Source organism: Sparus aurata, chromosome 19 (assembly GCF_900880675.1).
Source record: "Sparus aurata chromosome 19, fSpaAur1.1, whole genome shotgun sequence".
NCBI classification, from domain to species: Eukaryota; Metazoa; Chordata; class Actinopteri; order Spariformes; family Sparidae; genus Sparus; species Sparus aurata.
In genome coordinates, this window is record NC_044205.1 from 26,812,002 (window position 1) to 26,836,942 (window position 24,941).

Here is a 24,941-nt window from a genome sequence, read left to right on the forward strand (position 1 = left end):
CGGAGGAATCGCTTCTGCTTTTTTCAGGCTTTAAGTATTCGACGTCTCCAGTCGGCTGTCAGTTCACCGAGCTCTCTGGATCTGAAGGGACAAGAAGACCAACAGAGATCACTTTATTCAGTATTTATTCTCTTCATCTCATATTTAACCTCAATCCCTTTTTAAAAATGATCAGCTGTGGAAGCCTGTTGAAGAGTGTGCTGGTCGTCATGGTCGTGGTGGCTGCGGTCGAGTCTGGACCAGGTAAGATTACGATCTAGATCGAAGAGTTGCAAGATCTTATAGAAGTCATTTAAAATGACATTCTTTAAACTCATCTCTTTCTCACATCTGTTTGTTTTAGATGAGAAGCTGGCAAATTGCTGTAAAACAGTCAGCACCAAGGAGATAACCGAGCCAATCACAGGATACATGTTACAGCGAGCGAACGCTCCGTGTGTCCGAGCTGTCATGTAAGTAAGAAGAGCGATGTTGTATGTTTGTGTCAGAACATCAGAATCTGATGTTGATCATTTTGTACCTCTGAAGCAGGAACACAGTCTGTAGAAGTGATTGTCAGAGATTAAATCACACTATTTATCAATTTATTGGACTGTTAATACTATGAAGTGTTTCTAAAGTACTAATGATGCATTTGTTTGTCATTCCTGCAGCTTTCAGACAAAATCAGGACTTTTCTGCAGCAAGTTCGGCGCTCCCTGGGTCCGCAGCAAGATTGAAGCATTCGAGTGAGTTTATTATGACTGTAGATTCACTCACACGCTCACTTTGCCTTTTCTACATTCATTTAATCCTTCAATCCTAAACGTATGGTCTCATATATTTTTGTTTCTCATAATTTCTCCTACAGGAAAGCAAAAGCTCAGGCCAGTCCTTCACCTGTAGTGCCCTCGTCCACAGTCTCCCTCCTCTCCATCATCACATCCACTGCCTCCCCTCCTTCATCCTCCTCTTCTCTTCCCTCCACATCCGAGATGCCGGCTGATGAAACGTTTTCAGGAAGTGGCAACGAGTAGACCTGAATCATCTCTACCTCTGACCAATGAGAACGACGACAGAATTAGTCAAGAACAATGTTTGAAATAGCACTTAAAAAACAGAATTATGTCAGATTATTATTTACTGTTGAATATTTAGTTTCTTTAAATCACTTCTGAGTGAAATTATTTATTAGTCTAATTTAATTGACAGTTCTGATAGAAGTATTCATGTATTTATTACCAAGTGTATTTATGTTTACAAGTTACGGTATACAACTTTATGATCAGTGTGTGTTTTTGTTGTTAAGTTAAAACTTGAATTTACAAAATCACCCTGAGAAAATGTTTAAAGATGTGTATTTATTTTAAATCTTGTGATAATTTTTATCTAAAGCAAAAGTTGTTTAACTGTCAGAAATAAATGTTGCACATGCGATCCTGCATCCTGAGTTTATCTGATTGTTTATCTTCATCTTATCTTCATCTTATGAAACATACCAGCTGGTTAGTGGTTGGCAGGTAAACAAAGAGTTGTAGAATATTATTATAAAGTAAGAAAAGTACTGTCTTGCTTAAAACTGCACTTAGATTAACGTGAATGAAGATCATTTCAAATGTACTCGAAGTAAACATTACTACATAATATTTTCCTTAGAAAAAAAGGAGATGTAATTAAAATCCAGATTAATAAACTGATATTTGTTAGAGAATCAACTGCAGAATGAAACCAAACCAAACTAGACAACATGAAGACGCATCAACAAAATAAACTGCAAATCAGCTGCAGCCAAAATCACACTAACAGAATCATGTAAGTGTCTCAAACAGCCTCAACAGGTTCTGCTATCAGGAAGTTCAGGGTCCAGTCACGATGGAGCGGTGTACGGATCGATAGTTTCTGTTCTGGAATCTATTTACAGGTTAAAAATTGGAGTTCTAACCTCAGTAATTCGGGGTAAATGTGCGTTTTATCATCAACAAGGACACTGTAGACAATAACTGCAACTTTTCCTTCTGTCTGTCATAACTATATTCAAACTAAGGCTTTATAAATGCTTCAGGGCCTGAGTGAGCACCAGCATCTTTTTGTGATTGTTTCTAAGGAGGAGTTAACGTCTGCGGCTATATTAGGCCGCCTGGAGAAAAAGCACCACACCCAGCGTTTCTGTGTGGCCGCTCCGAGCACTTCAGGTTTAAAATATCTCAACTTTTCAAAAGGGGACTCATGATGTTACCGCCACTTTAAATTATCATATGTTAGATCAGTCGGGACTCGTTACCCGTCGCCATGCTAGTCCAGAAAATCAAGGATAAGTTAGTTTTGGCTGTGTGTGTGTGTCTATCCTGAGCTTTATCAAAACCAATGTGCAGCGCTTCATCTCCGAGGGCTTTCTGCCCAAAATAAAATAATAAATAAAATAATATGCGGACGCGTCACTGACAGGGAGTAGATATTTGTGATGGCTCATGTGTGGAGCTTTTCAGATCGGAACAGCTGGATGCAGCATGTGATGTGTGAGAGTGGACTGTGGCGAACTGTGACACTGAAAATGTTGTGAAGCAGCTGAGATTTAATTACAACTCAGAAGATGATGGTCATGCAGCAGCGGTCTGAAGAGGAGAAGTCCTTTGGCAGTGGCAGGTGTTATCCAGGTACAGAGAGGGAGAGGGATTAATTATTGGTGATGTTGATCGCTGTCACTAGCTGTTTTTATACTGGGCAGCAAGACGACAATGTGGCCGTCCTTTTTGCGGCTAAGTCCGCGGATTTAGACAGAAGGTGGTATACTGGGGGTCTGTTCTGGTCCGGCAATATGACGCCTCGGAGGGTACACTTATTTCCGCCTCCATTGCTGTAAATCTGAGCCGTCAATGTGTTGGCCTCTGCGTGAGATGGGCGGAGGTGTCGATGACCTGCACTGTTGTGCGACCCACAGCTGGGGAGTTTAAAAACCAGGAAACAGCTGATCACAGCAGTCAGTCAATCACTTCATCCGCGGACGTCAAGATGAGCAACTGGACAGCCGCTGAGATCCAGGAGATGCTAGCGTCTCCTCGGTCTCTGTAGCTGTCTTCGTTGTCCTCTTGTTGGTGTAGCAGCAAGCTACTAACGGTCGCTACTTTCAAATTAAAAGCCCCCCGCTAAGAACCCAGCTCTAAACTCCAATTGGGTGCAATGTAAAGCTCTTATTTTGAAGACAAATTTGACCTGCTTCACTGTTCACGGCCAACTTCATGCTTCACGTTGAGGTATCTGGATGGCAACACATTCTGATTCTTGAGTTTACTTAGTTTAGATTGAATGATGACTAATTTCTCCTCATGTGAGTTAAGGAATTCAGACAGAGTGAGGCTCACAGCTTCAGGGGTCCTAGAGTAGTTTTTCAACTGTGTGAGTGCTAAAGGTTAGCAGGCGGCAGGCCATCATAAAGTACTAAACCTGAGGTTGGCCCGCACGCCAAATGGTGGGAGATGTCTAAACGTTTATGTTCCCGTAGAAGGATAGAGGTGTCAATTTGGGGACAAGACCTAAAGTTGACCGCAGCCAAGATAGATAATTTACCAAAGTGACCAATTAGAAGAAGTGGGTGTGTACTGGAAAAGGGACTCTAAAGGCCCGTGCAGGAAGAGAAGGGAAGGTGTGGCACTTGGTAGATCTCCTTAGATCAAAGGCTGATAGGAGTTCTGATAGAACAGAGGGAGAAGCATTTTGGCATTGCTTTTTCCAGAGATTTGATAATATCAGAAAGCGGCCGCTTCTGATCCGGACGCAGGGCTCAAGATTCTGTTACAATAAAGAGTGCTCTATCATTCCACCCAGCCTTGCCTCCGCAGAATTCTTTTATCATCAAACTACACGCCGACACCTTGGAGGAGGAAAGCCCAGAAACTACAGCGTCACGTCACATGTTTACGCCTACCCCAGTGGCGGCCAAGTGGCGGCTTTTTGGAAAAGAGGGAATATTACAACTCCCTTTTAAAAAGACAAGGCGGCACATTGCAGCCTTGACCTTGCTGCAAATGTGCCACCTTTTCTATCTAAAAGGGGATAATGAAATGATTCACCTCTGTAGAAGTTACAGCTTGAGTGTTGATGTTAAATCGACAGGATTTGTTTTGGTATCAATGATACCAGCCTGGTTTTATGTGAAAACCAGTCACACTTCAGTCTTCCAAAGAGCAGTGCTGAGTCTCAGGTCTCTGAGCTTGATGATGAGGTTGGAGGGCGTGTCGGTGTTGAATGCTGAACTACAGTCAGTAAACAGCATTCTCAGATTTGTTCCTCTGGTCAAAGTTGAGGAGGAGGCAGTGTGGAGGGTCAAGTAGGAGATTTGAGAGAAGACACCACCCATATGGTCAAATCACTAACAGCTGGATCGCACATCTGGTCTGGACCCAGATGTCTTCCTATCCGGGTCGCTGATAAATCATTGAGGATTATTACATTTTGACGGAGCGTTTCTATTTCAACCGGCACAACTTTTCTAGCCTTCGCAGGCCTAACAGCTCAGGAAGTTCACAGACTGACTGCATGTGCTGTACAATCCATGATGTGACTTCTACTCCCAAGACTACTCAGCCAATTAAATCTGTGTATCGTGCTGAGCATTGTGATGTGAGTTAGATAGAAAGCACAAAGACAGGAATGGAGAACAGGCCCTGACATGTTCACTCTTCTGACGGACAGTTAAAAATGACTCATCTGAATTTGTGATGTAGAGATTATTAAAAACTGCAGTGTGAAGCGCCAAAACTAGACAAAGTGCTGAGCAAACATACAACTCTAATCCAAACTGAGGGTGCAGGAAGTAAAATGTCTTATATGGCACTGAATCTGAATCATAACCCAAGTTAAAAATTATGATGTTGCTTGATGATATTTTCGTAATCTGACCTCTTTTTTGAAACCAGGAAAGGAAAGGAAGAAAAATCTTAAGTTTCTAAACTTAACGCTTTGATGAAATTGCTTCCTGTCGGTCACTTCATGGAAACCACCGTCAGTCAGTGGGTCATTCATTCAGATGAAGAGAGAGGAGGGAAAGGAAAAACACAAGAAATAGGAAGATGACCTACCGGAGGAATCGCTTCTGCTTTTTTAGGCTTTAAGTATTCGACGTCTCCAGTCGGCCGTCAGTTCACCGAGCTCTCTGGATCTGAAGGGACAAGAAGACCAACAGAGATCACTTTATTCAGTATTTATTCTCTTCATCTCATATTTAACCTCAATCCCTTTTTAAAAATGATCAGCTGTGGAAGCCTGTTGAAGAGTGTGCTGGTCGTCATGGTCGTGGTGGCTGCGGTCGAGTCTGGACCAGGTAAGATTACGATCTAGATCGAAGAGTTGCAAGATCTTATAGAAGTCATTTAAAATGTCATTTTTTTAAACTCGTCTCTTTCTCACATCTGTTTGTTTTAGATGAGAAGCTGGCAAACTGCTGTAAAACAGTCAGCACCAAGGAGATAACCGAGCCAATCACAGGATACATGTTACAGCGAGCGAACGCCCCGTGTGTCCGAGCTGTCATGTAAGTAAAAGAGCAATGTTGTGTGTTTGTGTCAGAACATCAGAATCTGATGTTGATCATTTTGTACCTCTGAAGCAGGAACACAGTCTGTAGAAGTGATTGTCAAAGATTAAATCACACTATTTATCAATTTATTGGACTGTTAATACTATGAAGTGTTTCTAAAGTACTAATGATACATTTGTTTGTCATTCCTGCAGCTTTCAGACAAAATCAGGACTTTTCTGCAGCAAGTTCGGCGCTCCCTGGGTCCGCGGCAAGATCGTAGCATTCGAGTGAGTTTATTATGACTGTAGATTCACTCACACACTCACTTTGCCTTTTCTACATTCATTTAATCCTTTAATCCTAAACGTATGGTCTCATATATGTTTGTTCTTATAATTTGTCTCACAGGAAAGCCAGAGCTCAGGCCAGTCCTTCACCTGTAGTGCCCTCGTCCACAGTCTCCCTCCTCTCCATCATCACATCCACTGCCTCCCCTCCTTCATCCTCCTCTTCTCTTCCCTCCACATCCGAGATGCCGGCTGATGAAACGTTTTCAGGAAGTGGCAACGAGTAGACCTGAATCATCTCTACCTCCGACCAATGAGAAAGAAGACAGAATTAGTCAAGAACAATGTTTGAAATAGCACTTGAAAAACAGAATTATGTCAGATTATTATTTACTGTTGAATATTTAGTTTCTTTAAATCACTTCAGAGTGAAATTATTTATTAGTCTAATTTAATTGACAGTTCTGATAGAAGTATTCATGTATTTATTACCAAGTGTATTTATGTTTACAAGTTACGGTATACAACTTTATGATCAGTGTGTGTTTTTGTTGTTAAGTTAAAACTTGAATTTACAAAATCATCCTGAGAAAATGTTTAAAGATGTGTATTTATTTTAAATCTTGTGATAATTTTATCTAAAGCAAAAGTTGTTTAACTGTCAGAAATAAATGTTGCACATGCGATCCTGCATCCTGAGTTTATCTGATTGTTTATCTTCATCTTATGAAACATACCAGCTGGTTAGTGGTTGGCAGGTAAACAAAGAGTTGTAGAATATTATTATGAAGTAAAAATAAAAGTACTGTCTTGCTTAAAACTGCACTTAGATTAACGTGAATGAAGATCATTTCAAATGTACTCGAGGTAAACATTACTACACAATATTTTCCTTTAAAAAAAAGGAGATGTAATTAAAATCAAGATTAATAAACTGATATTTGTTAGAGAATCAACTGTAGAATGAAACCAAACCGAACGAGACAACATGAAGACGCATCAACAAAATAAACTGCAAATCATCTGCAGCCAAAATCACACTAACAGAATCATGTAAGTGTCTCAAACAGCCTCAACAGGTTCTGCTATCAGGAAGTTCAGGGTCCAGTCACGATGGAGCGGTGTACGGATCGATAGTTTCTGTTCTGGAATCTATTTACAGATTAAAAATTGGATAACTAACCTCAGTAATTTGGGGTAAATGTGCGTTTTATCATCAACAAGGACACTGTAGACAATAACTGCACTATCACCAGATCTAAACAATACACTGTTGATAGAGACTTCTTCTCCTTCTGTCATAATTATATGCAAACTAAGGCTTTATAAATGCTTCAGGGCCTGAGTGAGCACCAGCATCTTTTTGTGATTGTTTCTAAGGAGGAGTTAACGTCTGCGGCTATATTAGGCCGCCTGGAGAAAAAGCACCACACCCATCGTTTCTGTGTGGCCGCTCCAAGTTTAAAATATCTCAACTTTTCAAAAAGGGACTCATGACGTTACCGCCACTTTAAATTATCATATGTTAGATCAGTCGGGACTCGTTACCCGTCGCCATGCTAGTCCAGAAAATCAAGGATAAGTTAGTTTTGGCTGTGTGTGTGTCTATCCTGAGCTTTATCTGAGACTTTCTGCCCAAAATAAAATAATAAATAAAATAATATGTGGACGCGTCACTGACAGAGAGTAGATGGATGCAGCATGTGATGTGTGAGAGTGGACTGTGGTGAACTGTGACACTGAAAATGTTGTGAAGCAGCTGAGACTTAATTACAACTCAGAAAATGATGGTCATGCAGCAGCGGTCTGAAGAGGAGAAGTCCTTTGGGAGTGGCAGGTGTTATCCAGGTACAGAGAGGGAGAGGGTTTAATTATTGGTGATGTTGATTGCTGTCACTAGCTGTTTTTACACTGGGCAGCAAGACGACAATGTGGCCGTCCTTTTTGCGGCTAAGTCCGCGGATTTAGACAGAAGGCGGTATACTGGGGGTCTGTTCTGGTCCGGCAATATGACGCCTCGGAGGGTACACTTATTTCCGCCTCCATTGCTGTAAATCTGAGCCGTCAATGTGTTGGCCTCTGCGTGAGGTGGGCGGAGGTGTCGATGACCTGCACTGTTGTGCGACCCACAACCGGGGAGTTTTAAAACCAGGAAACAGCTGATAACAGCAGTCAGTCCATCACTTCATCTACGGACATCAAGATGAGCAACTGGACAGCTGCTGAGATCCAGGAGATGCAGCCCCGCTTGTTGGTGTAGCAGCAAACTACTAACGGTCGCTACTTTCAAATTAAAAGCCCCCTGCTAAGAACCCAGTTCTAAACTCCAATTGGGTGCAATGTAAAGCTCTTATTTTGAAGACAAATTTCACCTGCTTCACTGTTCACGCCCAACTTCATGCTTCACGTTGAGGTATCTGGATGGCAACACATTCTGATTCTTGAGTTTACTTAGTTTAGATTGAATGATGACTAATTTCTCCTCATGTGAGTTAAGGAATGCAGACAGAGTGAGGCTCACAGCTTCAGGGACGTTTATGTTCCTGTAGAAGTATAGAGGTGTCAATTTGGGGACAAGAACTAAAGTTGACCGCAGCCAAGTTAGATAGGTTATGGGGGAGACAGGTCAACTTCTCTTTTAGTCTATTGGATAATTTACCAAAGTGACCAATTAGAAGAAGTGGGCGGTACTGGAAAAGGGACTCTAAAGGCCCGTGCAGGAAGAGAAGGGAAGGTTCGGCACTTGGTAGATCTCCTTAGATCAAAGGCTGATAGGAGTTCTGATAGAGCAGAGGGAGAAGCATTTTGGCATTGCTTTTTCCAGAGATTTGATAATATCAGAAAGCGGCCGCTTCTGATCCGGACGCAGGGCTCAAGATTCTGTTACAATAAAGATTGCTCTATCATTCCACCCAGCCTTGCCTACGCAGAATTCTTTTATCATCAAACTACACGCCGACACCTTGGAGGAGGAAAGCCCAGAAACTACAACGTTACGTCACATGTTTACGCCTACCCCAGTGGCGGCCAAGTGGCTTTTTGGAAAAGAGGAAATATTACAACTCCCTTTTAGAAAGACAAGGCGGCACATTGCAGCCTTGACCTTGCTGCAAATGTGCCACCTTTTCTATCTAAAAGGGGATAATGAAATGATTCACCTCTGTAGAAGTTACAGCTTGAGTGTTGATGTTAAATTGACAGGATTTGTTTTGGTATCAATTAGGGCTGGGCGATATGGACTAATAGTCATATCCCGATATATTTAGGCTGAATATCGATATACGATATATATCCCGATATTTTTATGCAAAATGAGAGCAAATGTTCAGTCAAAGCCAAATATGACATGTGGGTGGGAATTTCGTCATTTTAGGGGCAAGTCCATTTGCCTTCACTTTTTTTTTGTCAGGGGCACCAAGGCCACATGACAGGGCACAAGGCCACTGAGTAAAATTTGTTGATTTACCTTTCAGACTGAAACCATAACATCCTAATTTATAATAAGACATGGATAATGTATTAAAAAATTATTCAAATACCAATATCAAGTTAATGTTACATTACAAAACAGTTTTTTTTAAGTATGGTTAGGTGAGTTTTGTGACACTACACTGAATATTAGTGTTATTGAATATTTCTCCCAAATAGAGATTCCCCAAAATTATGGCAAAGCACATTTTTTCCAAACAAAAAAAATGTAGAATAACCAGCAGGAGACCACTGATGTGTGGAGTGATTTTGATGACACTACACTCTGAATAATAGTGAAGATATTGAATATTTTTTGTAGTTTCTCTTTTCGGTGTTGCACTTTGTAGACGGTCCCTGCGCCCTCGTCACACAGCTGGCTGGCCATACAGACCAGAGTTAATGTCCAGACGCTTGTTTTGATTAACATACGGTTGTAGCTCGTTGTCTTCCTTACTACTGTAGGAAAGAGCCGTCATTTGTGTTTTAACAAGGTTTCACTTATGAGTTATTGATCCGGGAAGTTCGAATCTGTGAATATATTTCCAACTTTACCAAACTAAATCCTACCACATAAGTCAGTTACTTATCATGTCAAAACCGGCTGCGCTCGCTCGCTGTGCTTTAAGGTTCGTTCTTCCGTTTTGAGATGCTGCTGCTGTTTGAGAGGCTTTCACGCACGATCATCGTGATGATGAGACTCCACCTGCGCGAACCGCGAACTCACTGAAGTTACTGTGAGTGACTACTGTGCACTCAGGTGGCTGTAATTCAAGACAAGCTCGCTACGTTGTCTGGTGGCCGTGCGATGACTTTTTTTCACGGGGCATCGCGGCCAAAGTGTGGGGCAACGGCGGCCATCAAAGTGTTTGTTGAAGAGTGCCGGAGTGTCTGTTCCAGCCCCTCCCCTCTCTGTGCATAAAGGAGGAGGGGCGCGGGGAGCAGTGCAGAGAGCTCCGGGACAGCGGCTCGCCCGGAGCAAGGATCACTGCGTAAATTTGAACTATATCGATGTATGCGATATGGTCTAACTCCATATCACCTTTAAAATATATATCGATATAAGTTTTATATCGATATATCGCCCAGCCCTAGTATCAATGATACCAGCCTGGTTTTACGTGAAAACCAGTCACACTTCAGTCTTTCAAAAAGCAGTGCTGAGTCTCAGGTCTCTGAGCTTGATGATGAGGTTGGAGGGCGTGTCGGTGTTGAATGCTGAACTACAGTCAGTAAACAGCATTCTCAGATTTGTTCCTCTGGTCAAAGTTGAGGAGGAGGCAGTGTGGAGGGTCAAGTAGGAGATTTGAGTGGAGACACCACCCTCATGGTCAAATCACTAACAGGTGGATCGCACATCTGGTCTGGACCCAGATGTCTTCCTATCCGGGTCGGGACCTACCACTGATAAATCATTGAGGATTATTACATTTTGACGGAGCGTTTCTATTTCAACTGGCACAACTTTTCTAGCCTTTGCAGTCCTAACAGCTCAGGAAGTTCACAGACTGACTGCATGTGCTGTACAATCCATGATGTGACTTCTACTCCCAAGACTACTCAGCCAATAAATCTGTGTATCGTGCTGAGCATTGTGATGTGAGTTAGATAGAAAGCACAAAGACAGGAATGGAGAACAGGCCCTGACATGTTCACTCTTCTGACGGACAGTTAAAAATGACTCATCTGAATTTGTGATGTAGAGATTATTAAAAACTGCAGTGTGAAGCGCCAAAACTAGACAAAGTGCTGAGCAAACATACAACTCTAATCCAAACTGAGGGTGCAGGAAGTAAAATGTCTCATATGGCACTGAATCTGTATCATAACCCAAGTTAAAAATGATGATGTTGCTTGATGATATTTTCGTAATCGTACCTCTTTTTGAAACCAGGAAAGGAAAGGAAAAAAAATCTTACGTTTCTAAACGTAACGCTTTGATGAAAGTGCTTCCTGTTGGTCACTTCATGGAAACCACCGTCAGTCAGCGGGTCATTCATTCAGATGAAGACAGAGGAGGAAAAGGAAAAACACAAGAAATAGGAAGATGACCTACCGGAGGAATCGCTTCTGCTTTTTCAGGCTTTAAGTATCCGACGTCTCCAGTCGGCTGTCAGTTCACCGAGCTCTCTGGATCTGAAGGGACAAGAAGACCAACAGAGATCACTTTATTCAGTATTTATTCTCTTCATCTCATATTTAACCTCAATCCCTTTTTAAAAATGATCAGCTGTGGAAGCCTGTTGAAGAGTGTGCTGGTCGTCATGGTCGTGGTGGCTGCGGTCGAGTCTGGACCAGGTAAGATTACGATCTAGATCGAAGAGTTGCAAGATCTTATAGAAGTCATTTAAAATGTCATTTTTTTAAACTCATCTCTTTCTCACCTCTGTTTGTATTAGATGAGAAGCTGGCAAACTGCTGTAAAACAGTCAGCACCAAGGAGATAACCGAGCCAATCACAGGATACATGTTACAGCGAGCAAACGCCCCGTGTGTCCGAGCTGTCATGTAAGTAAAAGAGCAATGTGGTATGTTTGTGTCAGAACATCAGAATCTGATGTTGATCATTTTGTACCTCTGAAGCAGGAACAGTCTGTAGAAGTGATTGTCCAAGATTAAATCACACTATTTATCAATTTATTGGACTGTTAATACTATGAAGTGTTTCTAAAGTACTAATGTTGCATTTGTTTGTCATTCCTGCAGCTTTCAGACAAAATCAGGACTTTTCTGCAGCAAGTTCGGCGCTCCCTGGGTCCGCGGCAAGATCGAAGCATTCGAGTGAGTTTATTATGACTGTAGATTCACTAACACGCTCACTTTGCCTTTTCTACATTCATTTAATCCTTCAATCCTAAACGTATGGTCTCATATATTTTTGTTTCTCATAATTTCTCCTACAGGAAAGCAAAAGCTCAGGCCAGTCCTTCACCTGTAGTGCCCTCGTCCACAGTCTCCCTCCTCTCCATCATCACATCCACTGCCTCCCCTCCTTCATCCTCCTCTTCTCTTCCCTCCACATCCGAGATGCCGGCTGATGAAACGTTTTCAGGAAGTGGCAACGAGTAGACCTGAATCATCTCTACCTCCGACCAATGAGAACGACGACAGAATTAGTCGAGAACAATGTTTGAAATAGCACTTGAAGAACAGAATTATGTCAGATTATTATTAACTGTTGAATATTTAGTTTCTTTAAATCACTTCAGAGTGAAATTATTTATTAATTTAATTGACCAGTTCTGATAGAAGTATTCATGTATTTATTACCAAGTGTATTTATGTTTACAAGTTAAGGTATACAACTTTATGATCAGTGTGTGTTTTTGTTGTTATCATGCATTTAAAAGTTAACACTTAACTTCAGAAAATCCTCCAAGATGTGTATTTATTTTAAATCTTGTGATAACTTTTTATCTAAAGCAAAAGTTGCTTAACTGTCAGAAATAAATGTTGCACATACGATCCTGCATCCTGTGTTTATCTGTTTGTTTATCATCATCTTATCTGAGGTCTCTGGGACATTAAAATGTTTTATAATCCAAGATGTGATGCTACTCCGCCAAAAACATCTGTGCACGATGCTGAACACTGTGATTTGAGTCAGATAGAAAGCAAAAGAGTCAAGAATAGGCCCGTACATGTTCTCTCTACCCACAGACAGTTAAAAATGACTCATCTGAATCTGTGGTGTGTAGATTATCAAAAGCTGCAGTTTGAAGCGCCAAAACTAAACAAAGTGTTCTGAGCAAACATTCAACTCTAATCCAAACTGAGGGTGCAGGAAGTAAAATATTCTACATGGCACTGAATCTGAATCATAACCAAAGTTAGACATTATGATTTCTTGACCTTTGCTTGATGATATTTTCGTAATCGTACCTCTTTTTTGAACTGTAAGGTAAAAAATGACTTGGGTTTCTAAATGTAACGCTGTGATGAAAGAGCTTCCTGTCGGTCACTTCATGGAAACCACCGTCACTCAGCGGGTCATTCATTCAGATGAAGAGAGAAGGAGGGAAAGAAAAAAAACAAGAAATAGGAAGATGCGTGATGATATTTTCCTAACCGTACCTATTTCAGTTGTATTGGAGCGATACTATTCTCTACCACGGGGGAGTTTAGGAGGAACTAATCGCCTACTGTTGGGGGCGATGGCGTCATCGGTCTGTTTAGCATGTATGCAAATTGCTCTGTCAGGACGGGAGGAGGTGATGAAGCTCTTGACGAACCCTCAAAGCACGACCACATGATTCTAGATATGAGAGCTACTGGTTGTGGGCTTTGGCCATTTTGATCAACATGTAGAGAACACAGACTGAAGCAGTGAGGGGTTCAAAGTGTTGGTGAAGCATCCATCACTTCATCTGCACACACCTTGAAGACCCAGCCTTCACGGATGCTGTTCGGTCCAGATGCCTTGTATGGACAAATCGAGTTTTGTTTGTAGTTTGCACCTAAATTACATCCAACAGACTGTTACAGTGCTGGATTTGTTTTTATGACAGTCCCAATTCACAAAAACATGCCAATTTCTACACAATTCTACATAAATTCTAAAATATCAGCACTGAAATATCTTTGCTCGCTCAAATTTAAAAGAGGGAGCAATTCCTGACGTTGCACCTATATGACCCGTCTGCTTGCTTTTCGAAATATTATTTTACCAACTCCATCTCTCAACGAATGACCTCTGATGTAGGCTAACCCTTGAAGGCACACGTGAGTCTGTGTGGACTAGACTCGTGGAGAGCGGCCTCGGAACGGAACTGGAGCGAAACGGAACCATTGCTCTGGCCTTTGGATTAAAACCCGCTCTGTGCTCTGACTATATTTCGCACACTCTGCTCCGCACTCGCTCCGCGCTCCGCTCACATGCCCTGGTTGGAACAGGTAAAGGTGGTTCATACGGAAGCACTAAAGGGCCATTCATACATTTTATTTCCTCCATTTTCCCGAGATAACAGGATAATTTTCTCAAGATCTCGAGATAACGAAGCAAACAAAACAATAAAGTAGCATAATAAATCATTACAGGAAACATCATTCAGTGTAACAACGTCAGAGGAGCAGGAGCATATAGCATATATAGATGACCCCGTCACGTCCAGGCATCTCCATGAATACCGGATGCCCGGGACCTCGTAGCTGGTCAGCTATGTGGTGTACGACGACATCAGGCTCACTTAGATTGCGCCGCCGATATAGCTGATTACGCACACTAATGTGTATATTATCTGTAAACCCATCGGTCAGCATGCCGTGCCACTTGTGTGTGATGGAAATCTCAGGCCTATCATATCACAGTCATGATCTCGAGATCTCAAATTAATGATATTGTTATCTCGGGAAAACAAAATTTTGTTATCTCGGGAAAACGGCAGTTGTTATTTTTTAGATAATAACTTGAGACAACAAAAGAAATTAACTCATCATCACGGGAAAACGGAGGACATAAAATGTATGAATGTATGGCCCTTTAGGGCTTCCGTAGGTTCACCTACATTCTATAGTTTATCTGCTGGGTAAACTTCTGCTCAGGGATCAATACAGTTTCATCTTAATCTAGAACTTAACATCTTTATTTATTTATTGAATATACTATATTTTGTATTATTGAAGTAGTAGGAAAAAAAAGTCACAAGTAAATAAGGTTGTGGTACAAATGTTGTACTGATTTCGAGAAGAAAAAGAGGAACAGGAAAGGAGATTTTGCCATTTTCCTGTTGCCTTTGTGTTTCAGGGTGCGGTGAGCTTGTCGGAACCTGAAATGACGTCTCAGGCTTATCGGTTCTAGTAAGAACACGGCACGGTACTCCAACACGACAGTGGAAATAATGAGGCACTCACATGACGGCAGAAGCCCACTCAGCACTGATTCAGAGAGGGTCAACGACACCAAGGTATTGATGTCCTAATGAATAAAGCCGGTCATCACTACATGTCCAAACAGTCTTCATGTCATAATTCCCACGAAAGTAACTTCCTCAAAATTAAATATAGCTTTTATTTATCATTATTTATCAAATGTAGCCACTGTGAGTAGCTTCAGTGTTTCATTGTCATGAAATGACGCAGAGTTACAATCAGTGACCAGTTTGACTTTTGACATTACGTAAGACAAAAGGAAAGAATCAGTCATCAAACTTAATACAGTCATATATGTGGATATAAATGTAATGCTAATGACGACTTCTGGCCTATGATGGATTCCTGACCATCAGATAATCAGGAAAAAAGTGACCTAATTTTTACATAAAGCAAAATAAATGCTTTAAACCAGGATCATGACATAAAAACGTATTTAAATCAGCTAGATCCCTGACTCATAAATACCAGCCACTGTTTTAAAACTGTTAAAAAACATTTCTGGATCTGTCTCTTTATGCGGATCCTCCATCCGAGTTTGGTGGAAATCTGTTTAGGAGTTTTTGTGTAATCCTGCTGGAAAATCAACAAACCAACAAACCAACTAGGAATGTTAATGATTAATCATTTATCATTTGTTAAGAATTTAACCGATCCAAAATATATAAACCAACAGTCAGAGACAGGCAGGAATACATCAGAAAGTATCTTATTACAAATTACAAATACTTGCTTATCAAATAGTTAAAGGGATAATCTGGTGTAAATTTAATCCATGGTCTAAATCACCGTGAAACTGTGCACGACAACAATACACTGCAGCAAACAGATCCAAATATAAACCGCCACCAAAAAGCCACAAATAATGCTCAGAACAGCACCAAACTTCAGCAACAGTACAAATAGGGTCTCAGCACATAGTCCGGGGCATCTAACCTCCGCTAGCTTAGCTGGATTTCTACTGAAAAGCTGACTAAATTTACCACTCTTCTGCAGCAGCTTCCTGTTGACGGGAAGTCCCGACGAGTCGATTACCGAGTGCAGTAGAGTTCCGCGGCTCATGGATGAAAATGTATGATTATGACTCCATGGAAAAGCAATCAAAGTTCATATGTGTCTTACCTGCCAGTTTATAACAGTTATTATCGAGAGCGGACAGGGAAAAGAACGGAATTGAGCATTTCTAACCGCACTCGGTAATCGTCGCGTCGGGACTTCCCCGACCCGGAAGCTGATGGAGGAGAGTTGAAATCTGTTTTTAGCTTCACAATAGAAATCCAGCTAAGCTAGCGGAGGTTAGATGCCCCGGACTATGTGCTGAGACCCTATTTGTACTGTTGCTGAGGTTTGGTGCTGTTCTGAGCATTATTTGTGGCTTTTTGGTGGCGGTTTATATTTGGATCCATTTACTGCAGTGTATTGTTGTCGTGCGGTCGTTTCTGAGGTTGATAAAACTCCGTAAATTAGCGGTCTGCTAACTTGATCTCTCGAGAGGGCGTCTAACACAGTTTCACGGTGATTTAGACCATGGATTAAACTTACACCGGAATATCCCTTTGAGAGAAATTTTTTAAAATGTAAAAAGACCTTCATGTACAAGTTTATTTCAATTTTTTCAGCCTCAGTTGGGTTAAAAGTAGGTCATTATTTTGTGTGTCACTTGGTGTTTACTTTACCCACGTTTCCAAAATGGGCAACTGAAAGGAAATCATTAAAGCTGAACCTTTAATTGTTCTGGCAGAAGACGCTGTTGACTTGAGGACGACTTCCGTACTGTGAGGGATTCCTAACACCCCCACAATCAGATAATCAGAAAGACCCGTGACATAAGTCCAAAAATAAAACACTATGATGAAAGTGTTTCCTGTTGGTCACATCACGGAAACCCCCGTAAACTACCCGGTCATTTTATCAAGAAGTAGAGAGAGGAGACAAAGATCGCTGCACCATGACTAACCGGACACACCACTTCTGCTTTCTCAGGCCTTAAATATCCAACGTCTCTAGACGGCGGTCAGTTCAACAAGCTCTCTGGAGAGGAAGTCAGACGAAAGACCAACAGTGCCTAATTCAGTTTTCATCTACTTAAACTAATATCTATCATCATCTTTTGAAAATGGCAAACTGTGGAAGTCTGTTGAAGAGCGCGCTGGTCGCCGTTGTCCTGGTGGCTGTCATACACTCAGCACTGGCAGGTAAGATTTAAAGAAACGAGGATCGAGATCTTACGTCTTACTTTTGCACCTGTCAGCCACGTAAAATTATCGTTCACGTTTTAATTAACTCTCATCTGTTTCGCGCTCTCAGTAGATGAGAAGCTGGCATCGTGCTGCAAGAGAGTGGACAAAACGGAGATAAAAGAACCGATCACAGGATTCATGGTCCAGGAACGAAACCTCCCGTGTGTCAAAGCTGTCATGTAAGTAAAACAGATTATCAAATGCTTTTGCTACTTAAATTTACTCCTTTTTAATGAACTGCAACACTATGCATTCATTTATCGTGCTATTACAAGTGTCTTTAAAGTACTTATGTTGCTTTTGTTTGTCATTCCTGCAGTTTTCAGACAAAAAGCGGACTTTTCTGCAAGCAGTTTAGTGCTCCCTGGGTTCACCGCAAGATTGTGGAATACATGTGAGTTTATTATGACTGTAGATTCACTCACACGCTCACTTTGCCTTTTCTACATTGATTTAATAATTTAATCCCAAGCGTACGGTCTCATATATTAATGTCTATTATTTTTCTCACAGGAAATCAAAAGCTCTGGCCAGTCCTTCACCTGTGGTCCCCTCGTCGACAGCCTCCCTCCTCTCCATCATCACATCCACTGCCTCCCCTGCTTCATCTTCCACTCCTTCATCCTCCCCTCCTTCATCCTCCCCTCCTCTTCCCTCCTCATCTCTTCCTTCCCTCCCCTCCACATCCGAGGCGCCTGCTGGTGAAACCTTTTCAAGCGACGAGTAGACCTGAATCATCTCTACCTCCGGCCGATGAAATGAAGAATGACTTTGTCAAGAAGTATTAGTTAAATATTTTATTTCTTTCAATTCCTTTAGAGTGAAATTATTTATTAGTTTAATTTAACTGAACAATTCCGATAAATATTTATTACCAAGTGTATTTAAAAATGTTTAAAAGTTTCTGTAAGTTATGATCAGTGTTATAATTTATTGTTCATATGCATCTAAAAGTAGACTTACATTTATAAAATTGTCCTGAGAAAACGTTTAGGATATTTATTTATTTAACATCTTGTGATAACTGTTTATTCAAAGATATATTGTGCAAATGTGAAAACATTGGTCAGAAATAAATGTTGCCATGCAATCCTGCATCCTGTTTATCTTAATTTAATCTGACTTCCTTCATGTTGTGCCAAAGCACGAAGCTGCAAGTGCTGCACAGTTTTATCCCGATAAGAATCGAACATGAAACATGCCGTGTGGCAGCTGTGGTTAGAGGTTGAAATATCTGATAAACCGCAAGAGTTGTTAAATTTAATTTAATATTGAAACATGTCGATGCACAGGGGGAATAAAGCGTAGTTGAGTTTTATCATCACACAATCTTTTCCATTTTGGTTTTCCTTCACACGAAGCAGCACACACACAACACACACACACACAAATAAAGATTAATTCATGAACTCTTATTCTATAAATCAACACAGTCAAAACCATAATATAGGTGCTGTCATTGACATGTCGGCTCTTTGTGACAAACGACTGCACAAAAATACTTAAAATTTTCAAATAAAATGCCTGTCAGATTGTGGACAGCATGTGATGACCCATAGAACCAATTATCATGTTTCCACCAGCACTCCAAAAAAAAGAAATGAAGAGGGAAATATCACAAAGCCACCTTTTTCTCTCTCTGTCCAACCTAACCTGGCAGAATCTGCACAGTAGTGTACTATTGTGTTGCATGTCAAACAAAAGAGGAAGAGGAAGAAGCAATTGTTTTTTCCGTTTCCCTCTTGCTTTGGTGTTTCAGTGGGTGAAAAGTGTGTCGAAACCCTGTTTGACAATCAAGTGACATTTTCAAGTGTCTGTGTGGCAGTGTTGACATGACGAGGGACTTACATGGCAGTAAAATTCACAACGCACTTAAAGACAAAAGAACATGGAGCTCCAAAGGACGTCGAGATGTCCAGATCAGCAACATTTTAATTATAGCAGAAGCAGCTGAATATCTGTAGGTCAGGATGTGTTGGAATGTAGCAACTGAGACAAAGAACGTTTCACCTATAATCCAAAACTTCTCAAATTTGAACCTTGATATCTTTTAAGGCCCCCACACACCGCCCAGACGTCCAACTGCCTTATCCGACCACTCTCCGACCACTCCGTTGCCTCTTGTCTGACCCGTTCGGCAGAAAAGTTGCATTGAACACACCGCTTCGACGTGCTGCCTACTGCACAGTAGCGTGTACGTTCTGCGCTTGCGCGAGATGCAATAAGCGGGTGGCGCTTGTGTTGTGAGTTGTAAACGAGAGGCTTGTGCACGCAACTCTCTTTACTTTCGATCAAAACGAAACTTAACTATTTCTGATAAAAAACAGCTGCATACTAAACATGCAGCAAGGCATTACCAAACTAACACAAATTAATTCGTCCTGAACGGACATAATAACTAGTGCATAGAAAAACAAATCGCACACAGTATTCCGTCCCTCCCACACACCGCGCTGATTCGCCAGCACACCGCCAATCAGAACGGCCATTCAGCTGGCACACAACCAATCAGAGAATCCAATGGCTCAGACGTCCGACGGCCCTCCTCCTCAGACTTCGCATGCTCAGTCGGATGCAACAACGTCCACGCGGCTCCGAAAGCTTCCGACAGAGCCAAACACACCAAACATATTTGTTCCCGACCTCGTCCGAGTCTCTCCAAACGCTTCAGACGTCCAACGGTTGGGCCGGTGTGTTCCTGCCTTTAAACTGAAACTAGGGGTGCCTAATTTGATTTGACGTTCAATTTGACAAATATCACATCTGGATTTATGAAGATCCACGGATCATAAGTTTCATTTCGTGACTACTATCATTTAGATTTCTGAACAGCTGAATTTAGTCATATTTTCTTATCTTCTTATCTTAAGTTACTAAACAAGTCCAGCTTCCTTTTGACGTTCAAACCTTCTAGATAGATACATGACGGTATAGATAGATAGATAGACCGCTCTCTGTTCGGTTTGTTTCCACCTCTGTTTTATCATTGCATCACATCATCTGACACACATTCTCTGACTTGTTGTTTGTCTCTCAGTTTGCTGAGTCACAGTCAAAACATTTCTCTTTGCTGTGCATTAAAACACATGATTCATGAGGCCCTCTTTAAGCAGGAGGTGGCAACTTGCTGCCTCTGAGTGATGACTTGGTGGTAAACTTTTGGGCTTCCTCTTGTCACACTTTCACCATGTTGCAGGATCAGTGTTAGCCTTGGTGGTCTCAACGAGGCTTCACTCCCACTACAGTCTTGTGGCATTTTAGGTTTGTGTCAGTCATTCAGAGCCAAACTCACACGGCCAGTAATCTTTAACACAGAAGAAGCTGAGGAACTGAAAGTCCATATTCAAGGCTAGTCTCTGGTTGTCTCTGATTTTTTTTGGTTTCAGTTTCTACTCAGTCTTGATTAACTTATTTATTTTTCGTTCATGCGGGTGGAACTATCTCAACCAAGTCCAGAGAGGTTTTTATATGACTTCCTTTCTGGCCCAAAACACACGATGACATCACTGATGAAGCATCGGGAGGATATTTCTGATGAAAAGTTAAATCACCATCAGACGACTGTCAACAGGCTCCAAGATTACAATTCTGTTAATGCATTCCACCTCCTTTGCTCTCAAAACAGACATTATGATCAACACTACCCAGACAATAAATCAACTACAACCAGAACAAAAGGCCCAAACCAAAACCTTGTCCCTTCCCTACAGATTCTGCATTCATAAGCTCACATATTATGTATTTGTAATGTTAAACGTTTACATTTTGCTCAGTGTTTGCATCATTTAGTAAAGTTGATTACTCATTTAAATAGCAAATTCAAGAATGCTTACTACAACACAAAAGACTCTAAGTCCAATCCCTCATTCAGCTTCAACCAAGTTGGTCCAAATTATTAAAGAAGCGGTTATTTTGCCACTTCTTCTTGTGGTATACTCATGCATTTACTTTGGTTAGCCAATGTTTTGAGATCAGCATGATTAGAATCTATGCTGAGAGAAGCCTGAGTACCCAGAACAGAAGCAGTGACTGTGCCAAAATTAAACGCATGTATGTGTCTCAATCAATTTCCTCCACAGTGTTTGAGAAACTTACATTACAATCATCTGCGTAAAGAAATCTAAACTGTGGATCATTTAGCTTCACGCCTTCATTATCAGTACGTTGAAAGTTTAGGGGATTGGTTGCACAACCTTTTTCTGTCCGCTAAGAATCAAATTAAGGGTTTTTGTGTCTCCTTTGTTCATTTAACTTCACACTTTGAGTGAATTTGAAGATATTCATTAGTTGGTTATATCACAGTGCTGCCAAGTGTGAGTTACCATTAACCCTGATAACTTAAAAGAAATTATGACACATTTTTTCAATAAACCTTTCCGTCACACTGGTTAGAAATACTTCCAGTGAAGTAGTGAATAATAACAGTGTGCGTGAGTCTAATCGCTGATGTCAGAATGCAAAATGGAAACTAAAAGTTATTTGATCTGTAAATGTTTTTCTCATGACGATGCAAAACATGCAGCATCACCCACCACACTGTGCATCTCTTTCACACTATGCGTGAGCCTGTATCAGAACTCTGTGTGTGTGTGTGTGTGTGTGTGTGTGTGTGTGTGTGTGTGTGTGTGTGTGTGTGCGTGTCAGGATGTTTCTCAGAAAGATGCTGGTGGTTTGAAGCTGAACAGAGGGCTCAGAAGAGTTTGATGAAGGGGTGGAGGTGTGATATCAGCAAGACCACAAGACACATACACTCATATACAACACAGACACAAATACATCTAGAAAAACGTCCCCCCCCGCTCTGCACTTACCCATAAATATCCAAACATCCGTCAGGTGGTGTACTTGCAGTCAACCAGTCAACCAGTCAACCAGTCAACCAGTCGCTCCGTTGATCACAATGTCTCCGAGGATCCTGTCCATCGCCCTCCTCCTGCTCTTTGTGTGCTCCGCATATTCAGACAGTAAGTGACAAATAATTACTAACACACATTATACTGAACCAGTGTTGTTATTAAGTGTTATTCCCCATCAATGACGGGGACACAATTTAGACCCTCAGTCGAGCTCGTGCAACCAATCTAGACGTTTATGTGCTAACGTTTTTTTAGCTTAGCAGCCATAGTGAAGGCTTTAAAAAAAGGGTGTAAACGTGTTTTTAAATCAATTTGGGATCTCAGGGCTTCCAGAGACTTTGATTTCACTGTATGGAGCCATTTAATGTTTTCTTATTAGGAGAATGCTGCAACGCTGTTTTGCTGCGAAGCTCCAAAAACACTTGTATGACTGTGAAACCTGACTTTACATTAGTACTCATCATACGAGCTCAGAGTTAGAAACCATGTGAAGCATTTCACCAGTTTTTCATATATAAATGGACACCAAACAAGACTCTAGTTAAAATCCAATGGTTTTTGTTTGGTTTCTTCTTACAGTAGATTAATTAGAGCCTTACTGACAATCAGTTTTGGGGCTGATGCCGATATCCACACATGTTATGGTTATTAAACACTGAAATGGAAGGCAGGATATTACGTAGTCGATATTCGGTTGCCTTAAACAGTGTCAGTGCACAGAAATACTTAACTTCACTGGGAATTTTATAAAATAAAGCACCCCAAGCATCTTTTACTGCATTATTAACTTCTCTCTATCCTCCTCAGTGCGCCACCCTGGTAGCAGACTTTCACATCCATGTTGCGCCAGCGTCACCACCCTTAACATCACTGACAAGGTGATTGGGAACACATATCGTGAAAAGCCTGCCGGACCTCAAAGCCCGTGTGTGCATGCTTTACTGTAAGTTCATACATATCGTCCGACCAGTGTTTGCATTAGGTGCGTGTAAATGTCCCGCAGATAAAAATATCAGCAGACAAATCATCAGGAACAGGAACAGACAAAATATTCTGCACCAACGGATCATAGCGTCTACATGTTTAAATGCTGTTTGAACGCACACTTTAAACTTATTTATCCATTTACAGTTTGAAGACAAACAAGGGAGAGGTCTGTGTTGATCCCAAGAGTGAATGGGTCAAGAATCGTAAGTTGTACCAACACACACACCGACACACACACACACAGTATAACACCATAAACACAGAAAAACTGATGTTATTTTTTTTGCCTTTCTTTCTAGTCATTGCCAATATGAGGAAGGAGTGAAGCATGGCCGCCTGTCTGAGCGAGACATTTTCCTGCTGCTGATACTTATATGCACTGATACATGTATTTGTATACACCTCGATGCTTGCTACTGAGCTTAAGCATATATGATAACAAGTAGTTTGAAGCAATAAATATATTTTGTATACCAAACAGTAAAGTAATGCTGTACCAGATAGTTTGAAGCTTCATTCGTTACAAAAACATTAAACTTCTACGTTAACATTAAAACGCTGTGCATTGTTTTTTGTTTTTTTTGCATGTCTATTAATTGTGTTTAAACCCAGTACAGCAGGCAAAATCAGACCTGGTTAACACTGTTTGTATTAAACCTTTTATAGAATAAGATTCCGGTGGCGGCTGAGTAGGATTGTTTCAGACTTGTGTATCCAAACATTTCCGATAAGTCTGAAACGTGCTGAAAGAGAATTATAATTTCCAAAGTTTACAGCATGATTTAAACCCGCAAAATATTCAGCTTCAATCCACATCTGTTGACATTTAGTATTTAAAAAGCAACATTCCCTCTGCAGTCAAACTAAATTCACCTCCTCGTCGCGGTTGTTTATCTAATCGCAGCAGTCAAGTTGGTGTTTCTGAGCTATGGTGTTGAATAATAACCTAACATTGTTGCAGAATATCATGGTGTCACAGTTTTTACCCTATTTCTGTAAAACCGTGTCATAGTTATCATGTGAATTGCTGAGTAATGGCCAAAAATGGGTTTTTACAGTGACGTTTAATTACTAATTCTAATCAGTTCATCCTTCCCTTCAAGTGACGTTTACGCCAAAGTTGAGGAAATTCCCTGAAAGCGTTCCTGAGATATGGTGTTTATGAGAATGGGAAGCCATGAGGTCACATCACTTCATCTGAGTCCAAGTGAACATTTGTGCCAAATTAGTGGAAATTCCCTCACAGCGTTTTTTACTTATCGTGTTTACAAGAACAGGATTGATGCACGTTCGTACAAACAACCCGAAAAACATAATGCCTTCCACCCACAACCATCTCCTGCACAGAGGAGTCACAACTGTTTGTATTCCTGCTCCATCAAGATGTCAACACCTTCATATGAACAACTACTGTATGAATGTGTCATGAGGTAAAATCACCAGTTTAGTTTTTAAGATCGCTGAGGATGAATCACTGTATTCAAATTAAGGATTTTCTTCAGAGACTTTTCTATTGATTTGTTTAGTTTTGTTCATGATGTCATAAAATATAAAGACAGACATCCAAAGCTTCATTCGTCAACCTCAATAAAAGCTACAAATGTGAAAAAAAATTACATTTGACTAGCGTTTGTAAGTTTCTTTGTGGTTGGAGGACTCACCACAGACTCATGGAAAGAGGATGTTAACTGAAATATATGTCATCTTTCACTCTTCTGAGTAATTCCCAGTAGAAATAGAT

General features: G+C 41.0%; 1 protein-coding gene and 1 long non-coding RNA gene across 3 annotated transcripts; one reads left to right on the forward strand and one right to left on the reverse strand.

Moving 5' to 3' along the window:
- Window positions 1-22,260, reverse strand: LOC115570085 (uncharacterized). Of its 2 annotated transcripts, none has more exons than XR_003981697.1 (7): window positions 22,169-22,260; window positions 12,182-12,331; window positions 11,306-11,385; window positions 5,932-6,081; window positions 5,055-5,134; window positions 880-1,029; window positions 1-81 (listed from the first exon to the last, which is right to left on the reverse strand). It is a non-coding gene; the product is annotated as an uncharacterized LOC115570085 (long non-coding RNA). The 2 variants fall into 2 exon arrangements; XR_003981696.1 differs by having other exon boundaries at window positions 880-1,035; window positions 22,169-22,259.
- On the forward strand, window positions 22,200-23,770 carry LOC115570084 (C-X-C motif chemokine 5-like). Its single transcript, XM_030398353.1, has 4 exons — window positions 22,200-22,321; window positions 23,021-23,156; window positions 23,345-23,403; window positions 23,500-23,770. Exons 1-4 carry the CDS (start codon window positions 22,258-22,260, stop codon window positions 23,523-23,525), a joined length of 285 nt encoding a protein of 94 aa, XP_030254213.1. The 5' UTR covers window positions 22,200-22,257; the 3' UTR covers window positions 23,526-23,770.
- Window positions 23,771-24,941: the final 1,171 nt, after the last annotated feature.